The sequence below is a fragment of the Trichoplusia ni genome, chromosome 10 (assembly GCF_003590095.1).
Source record: "Trichoplusia ni isolate ovarian cell line Hi5 chromosome 10, tn1, whole genome shotgun sequence".
Lineage (NCBI taxonomy): Eukaryota > Metazoa > Arthropoda > Insecta > Lepidoptera > Noctuidae > Trichoplusia > Trichoplusia ni.
Window position 1 is genome coordinate 12,313,653 of NC_039487.1, and position 7,517 is coordinate 12,321,169.

At 35.8% G+C, this 7,517-nt stretch overlaps 1 protein-coding gene across 1 annotated transcript; it reads right to left on the reverse strand.

Moving 5' to 3' along the window:
- Positions 1–3,343: 3,343 nt before the first annotated feature.
- Positions 3,344–7,092, reverse strand: LOC113498228. The gene is made up of 3 exons (XM_026878165.1): positions 6,208–7,092; positions 3,548–3,617; positions 3,344–3,354 (listed from the first exon to the last, which is right to left on the reverse strand). The coding sequence occupies exons 1-3, from the start codon at positions 7,090–7,092 to the stop codon at positions 3,344–3,346; spliced, it is 966 nt and encodes a 321-aa protein (XP_026733966.1).
- Between the last annotated feature and the right edge of the window lie 425 nt (positions 7,093–7,517).

The following is a 7,517-nucleotide window of genomic DNA, read 5'->3' on the forward strand; positions in this document are numbered from 1 at the left end:
GTTTATTTGTTACTTTTTTCTCTAACTTTTGGATGATCTAGGTTATTTATATATATATATCCTGGGACAACTCACACACGGTTATCTGATCCCAAGCTAAGCAGAGCTTGTGTTATGGTAACCAGACAACTGATAAACTTACTTATATATTTCTAAATACATACATATTATAGATAAATTACACCCAGACACCAGAACAAATGATCATGCTCATCACACAACATTTGCCCTGGGCGGGAATCGAACCCACGACCTCCGGAATAGCAGTCAGGGTCACTAACTACTAGACCAACAGGCCCGTCTAATATATAATATTAATTAGAAAACCCGACTAGTTTGGTCAGTTCAGTTCGCGGCAGTTCATGATTAAGGAACTCAGTCGGGTCCGAAACTTACGAAGTCTTGTATAATAGTAATGTGGAGTTCTTTTTGTGTTTATTTTTAATCGCATCGTTTTCACAAAAAAACCAATTGCATGCACAAAGACACTCTGACTCAAGACAAGCATTCGTGGATCGCACAAGCCCTTATCCCACGCGGAAAGCGAACCCGAGACACGTCGTGCACTGTAGTTTATGCGTGGTGACGTAAACCACTCGGCTATCCATGCAGTCCATATACTATAAGTCTGTAATACATACAAAATTTACATTAATTGCTTGTTTTAATTTTTAAAGCAATATTGTGTCCGTCCTTTAATTTATTTTCACCATGTCCAATATAAACATCAGATTAATTAAACGGACGTTGGTCGCGTTGAAATGACGCTCTCTTTATGGCATGGCGGGGGCATTACAATTATTTGTATAATTTGTTAATTAAAATGTTGTTCTCACGCGTATTAATGAGCAGGTTAATTAATTTAATATTTCATATTATTGGTAATGGTTTTGTCTGTTTCTCGGTATTGTTAATAATAATATAATATTGTTTTATTATTAGTACGAATTAATTCTGTTTTCTTTTTCGCTTTTGTAGCTTTAACGTTTTAGCGATCAACAGAAAGTTAGCGAGTTTTAAGCTGGAATAAAGGAAATTTAGGTCGATAAGTTTCATTTTCCCGTGATAGCAAACACTCACATAGACGTGTGCATTGAAAAAATGAATTGAAACAAATATAACCTCAACACGGCCGGTAAAAATCATTGAGCTATTGGTAAAAATCATTGAGAATTTCGCAGGAAATCATCATCGAAACTTGGTCCTTTACGAAAAAATCTAAAGAGTGTAGGTAGCATCCCTTGTTAACACTAATCGACCGGGCCGGCCTTGGTACAATCGACCTGTTTGACACGTAACACACCCCGCTCGGTACATCGGACCTACTTGCTGGTTTTTGTGTGTTTAGTATAGGTTTGTATACTTTTTAAGGGAGTGTCGTGTTTTTGGCTAACATAATTGAACGCGATGTAAGATTTCTAATTGCAATATCAGGAGTTTTTTTTTTGTAATAATACCTTTCCTGTTACCACCTGAAATGGTTTTGTACCCTATTTATGTCATTGTTGCATTGGTATTTGGTTTATCCAAAAATACTAGTTACACATCTATGTTTAATTGATCGATTGGAAAATATTTTCATTTTTTTAAATATCAAGAAATCGTCTACTTTCACTGTGTAATTTTAGCAAAAAAAATCAGATTGCAAATTCAAAAGATACTAAACAAAACAAATATATGCCTCAAGAGTACTGTGCCTTAGGAATAAACATTACTGAATTCTTACAAAATTATATTTACGTATCTAAATCTACTTTATCAGTAAGAAACATAGCAAAGAATTACAGCCTTACAAGAGATATATATAGAACAAATATTTAGGAACAAACCACACAAAACCCGAACCATATTTTCTGCAATATAGTCTGCCTAAATACAAAAACATGACGGTCTCATCCAAGACATCCCTTTTAATATTTCACCTGGGGCGTCCGTCTGTTGTGACATAATTTAGGTGCGGACGCGTGCGCTGACCTTGTAGCGGCGGTCGATCGTAAGACGCACCCACAAACATCATGTAGTTGTCGTTTATTCGTTATCGTTATATTTTTATTTTTTTTCCTAGCCTACTGTGTCCCACTGCTGGGAGAAGGCCCTCCCAAATCCTTCCACGACTCTCTATTCTGGGCCTCATGGAACCAGCCTGGTTGGCAAGCGTTGAGGTCGTCTCGCAATCTACAATCAACAATCTTAGTTTAAGAACTTCTCTTACAAAATTTATTAGCCCGCAAGGACCAAGCGATATCTAAGTTTGGTCCTTTTTCCCCTTTACTTCTATTACACAGTAACAAGTTCTAATAAATAATAATAAAATATTACTATCGCAATATATTATTCCTTTTAAAACTTTATCGTGGAGTTTAATATAATGTTATATAAAAGTTGTGTGAAAACAGTCGGGTGTATAATTTATTATTTAAATAACTACCGCTTAAGCGTGAGAGAGTACTCATCTGTCTGTGGTATGTCATGTGATCGATGGTATATGTTGGTAGTGTGGGTTTGCTTGCGAATTATGACAATATGGATGACAACATTTTTTACTATGTACGTCAGATTTTTTAATGAATCATATTTAATACGCATGTTTTTTCTTTTGTAGCGAAAGCGTGAATTTATTAAGTTACAGTGAATGAAATTTATGTGTGACGTCACTTTTTTGTATAAATATTGCTGAGTCGGTACGTCGCGGATGTTACTCTTAAACTTTAAAAAAAATATCTTCGTCAATTTTTAATAAGTAGATATATTAGATAAAGGCTGTATGTAATATTTTTTACCATCATCATTTATCATGAAACACTTTTTGTTTTCGTTATTTTCCATTATACTGCATAAAATATTTATAAATGAACTTGACATTGCAATGAATGGTTTAGTTGATAAATACGTAGTATCATTATATTAAATACAGTTCGTGTAATTTTTATTTTTTTTATTTTTTATTTTTATTTTTATTTTTATTTTATTAGGGAAAACAAACAATTGTACAATTTGTCTTACTTGCTAGATACATAACAACTTAAATAAATGTACAATCCACGGCGTTTCCACATATTACCTTAAAATGTATGTATAGTTAAACCTATTCGAATCTTAAAACTAGTGAATTCTTAAATCTAAGTGTTTACAAAAAGGTTCACAGATGTTTATATTATTTGTTGCTGATGACGTAGTGTTTGTATAACATTATTTTTAAATTCGTTCCGATTAGAGGCAAAGATATCTATATTAATGAAAAATTTATTAAAATTCTTGACTATTTTACAGAGGGGCGCTCGCTCTCCCGCGTTAGTATGACTAGTAGTCGTAGCAAATAGTGGGTAGGCACGCGCTTCTCGTCTTATAACAGTTCTGGGTACAATATAATATAAGGCGTTAACAATTTCTGTGCAATCATACTTATTGCTAATAAGGTCATAGAGCATCATAGCCTGAAGTAACAGTCGTCTTGAGTGTAGAGTAAGACAGTTAAATTTTTTTAGGGACTCATTGTATGTAAGGGGTTTTAGACGACATTTAAATAGAGTTGATCGCAGAAACTTACGCTGCACTCTTTCAATTGCATGGTCGTACTTTGCATAGAAGGGATCCCAAATCATGCTGGCATATTCTACCTGTGGTCGCACAAGAGAATTAAATAGATATAGATATGTCGTAGGACACTTAAAGTCTGTAGCAGATCTCATCACTAAATTGTACATTTTAAAAGCGCTCGCTGTAATTTTTTCGATGTGTACGTCTAAGTGGAGTTTACTGTCTAAGAGAATACCTAAATCACTAATTATATTTTCTTTAAGAAGAGATTCATTGCACAAGGAGTAATTAAATTTAATTATATTTTTATTTTTAGTGAAATTTAAGTATTTGCATTTAGGAATACTTAAAATTAACTTGTTATTATTACAATACTCCGATAATCTATTAAGATCCTGCTGTAACAAAAGACAATCATCTATTGATTGAATTTTTCTATAGACCTTAAGATCATCGGCGTACAATAAGAAATTACTGTTACGGAAGCAGTTACCAATGTCATTAATGTAAATAATGAATAATAGAGGGCCCAGGATGGAGCCTTGCGGTACGCCTGAAGTAGCCAGAAATGAGTTAGAATTGTATCCATTAGTCACAACACTTTGGTTACGATTACTTATATATGACTGGAACCATCGTAATAAGTTTCCCCTGATACCATTAAACGCAATCTTGTTCATTAGGATTTTGTGGTCAACTCTATCAAACGCTTTTTTAAAATCTGTGTATATAGCATCCGTTTGCGCTCTATTATCCATATGATTAAATATAGAAGTAGAGAAAATCAATAAATTAGTGACAGTGGATTTTCGTCTAACAAAGCCATGTTGTTCAGGTATTATGCTTTGTTGGATGAAAGGATATACTTTATGTTGAACAAGCGATTCGAATAATTTTGCGAGAGTACATAGGATGGAAATAGGTCGGTAGTTCTCAATATTTTGTTTGGATCCACTTTTATGCACTGGGACTATATTAGCTTTCTTCCAGGTCACAGGGAATATACCAGTAGACATACATTTATTAAAAATTATACATACAGGTTTACTGATTGTGTTAGCTGTCCATTTTAAGAAACAAGGGGGTATCCCGTCAGGTCCCGCCCCTTTTGCAATGTCTAGCATTTTTAATTGGTGACGAATTTGGTCGATACTAAACTGTATATCAGAGAGATGACTATTGTTATTAATATATAGGTTTGAGGGTGGGCACCAATCACGTGATAAGCTTGTTGGCTCGTATACAGATTGAAAAAATGATGAAAAAAGATTACAAATATCGAGGGGATCACTAGCTGTTACGTTGTTATAGTACATACGCGAGGGGATGCCCACCCTATTTCTACGATTAGCTATGTATGTCCAGAAGTATTTAACATTGTGACGAATACTGTTCTCTACACTTTTAATGTAAGTATTGTAGCATTTAGTACATTCCTTTTTAAAACGTGTTCTATACAGGGAGAATACCTCGTAATCCGATATATTCCCATATATTTTCCACTTTGACCACGCTTTTTTTTTATATTTATATATATGAATTAGGGCTTTCGAAAACCACACAGGATAATTAACATGTTTTGATTTTGTAAGAGGTACACGATTTTTGATGATACTATATATATGATTATAAAAATTGTCAACAGAGTCTTCAGCGGAACTGCCGCTTAATATCATGTCCCAGTCATGTTCATTTATATCATTATTAACGTTATTGTAATCTGCTTTACGAAAATTATATTTAATGGTTTGTTTAGGTCGTATTAAGTTGATGTTTATATTTAAAGGGATGATTGTATAGAAGGGAGGGTGATGGCTATCAGCCTGAAGTAAGTAATGGTTGGGTATGAATACATGGCATAGTGTGTTAGATATTAGGAGGTCGAGAGTGCGGCCAAGAGCGTTAGTTAAATAATTGTATTGCATAACATCGTGTATAGCCATAAAATGTCTCATACGATCACAGATAGAAGAGGTGCCCATGCAACTCATGTAGTCGTGAGTAGGGTTCGATTTTATCCAGCTAGCTGTCGAGATGTTATAATCACCTAGCATTAACAAATCATCGAATTTGATTAAATTTATTATATGATTCATAGATTCAAAGTGCAGATCGTATACAGAGAGAGGTGGGTTATTTGGTATGTATACTGCACTGATCAGCGTGTTAGTCGTGTTATTACGATCAGGAATTGCAATAACAACTTGCTCAATATGTTTGCTTAATGACACATGCGTAGGAATATCGATGCTGACAGGATTATATTCGCGTAATACGGCTATCAAAACACCACCTCCGTCTGCTTTACCTGTAGCAGATCTATCACGGTCGCATCGAAAAACCACGTAGCGGTTGTCAATAAACTCGCTATTCTGTATTGTGGGAGTTAACCATGTTTCAGTTAAAACAATTACATCGTAGCAATTACTAAGAATATTCATATATAAATTATTACATTTGGTACGTAATCCTCTGCAATTTTGGTAATATAAACTAATTTTGTTGGAAGCCATTTTTATCTTAAACAATGCAAAAAAAAATAAATAGATGAAGTTAGTGAAGAATCTAATTAGTATTATTTATCGTAAGTTTTTTAATGTCATTTGATGATTTAATAGCTATAGTAGGCGACGTTTCTGACAGTTTTACAAGAATGGTCGAATGCTTTACCCAAACAAATTTGTAATTCCATTTCCTAGCAGCGTCACGAGTCTCACGCAGTAGTTGTTTCTTTTGGAGAGTAAGGTGTTCATTCACGTAGACAGTGCGGGGTGCACCAAGAATGCCAAGGTCTGTGGACGTGACACCTCTCTTCAACCGGAAGGCGCTGAGAACGTTGTCCCTTAGGGCGCGAGTTTTGAACTTAGCCACGATATTTTTAGGTCTTTCACTAGCTGCGGCATGTGGCACACGATGAACAGTAACAATTTCATCTCGTGGTGTTGCGGTATTGATTTTCTTGCCAATGTCTTCAATCAAGTTGAATAAGTTTTCATCACGTCGTTCAGGAACATTACTAATTTCCAAGTTGCATTGTCTGGCTTGTTGCTCAAGGTTGTCAATTTTAGCTTCAAGTGTTTTTAGTATTCCTTGATGAACATCCTTTGACAAAATGCTCTCTTCTAATGTGTTAAGTCGTTTTTGATTGTCATCGTACTCATTCGAGATGTAAGTTGCCGATTTTTTTATCTCTGCGACCTCCTCAGTCAGCTTAATCACCTCTTTTTTTATAGATATATTGTCCGTGCGTAGAGAATCCATCTCCTTTTTTATTGCCATAATGTATGTCTCCATGTCATTTCGTATAGTTTTTATATCATCTGTGATTGTGGATAATTTGGCATTCAATCCATTGTTCCATTCACTTAATGATTCCTTTATATCAGCATGAATGATGGAGAGCTGTGTAGTGCAGTCACATTCTGGTTGTTTTCTTTTTCGAGTCGTTATATTCATGTCTAGTTCCGATGTAATTTTAGCCAGTTCCGGCTCAGAGACAGATTGCTCAGTTCGAAGTGTGGGAGTCATCGGAGGTGTTCGTTTAGTACCAAACATTGCTACGTGTACTAACGCCCTGGGGTGACTCTAAGCAAGGTGCAGCGTAGTGGATAATTGCTCAGGCAACAAACGTAGGCGTAAGCGAAGCAACTCCGTAGTGGTGAGCGATGACGCAGCGGCCTCGGGGTGGGGAGCGCTATGTGAACGTTGAATTCAACGCGCAGTGACTAACCTCGGTGGCGTGGTGGGCGCGCGACCGGCCGCAGATTCCAGCGTCTATGGATCGAATCCGAGTGCAGCAAGTCGAACCGGAGCACACAATTTACTATTTGTCCCTGTCTAGGACAACCCCCTGGGTGGGACTTGTCTATGCAAACACTCACGAGTAAACGAGAAATGGTATCAACACGAATTGACCAATCACAATAATTCACCGCTAGAAACCCAAAACAGGTCTACACTATACTGTGTCACAAGACGTA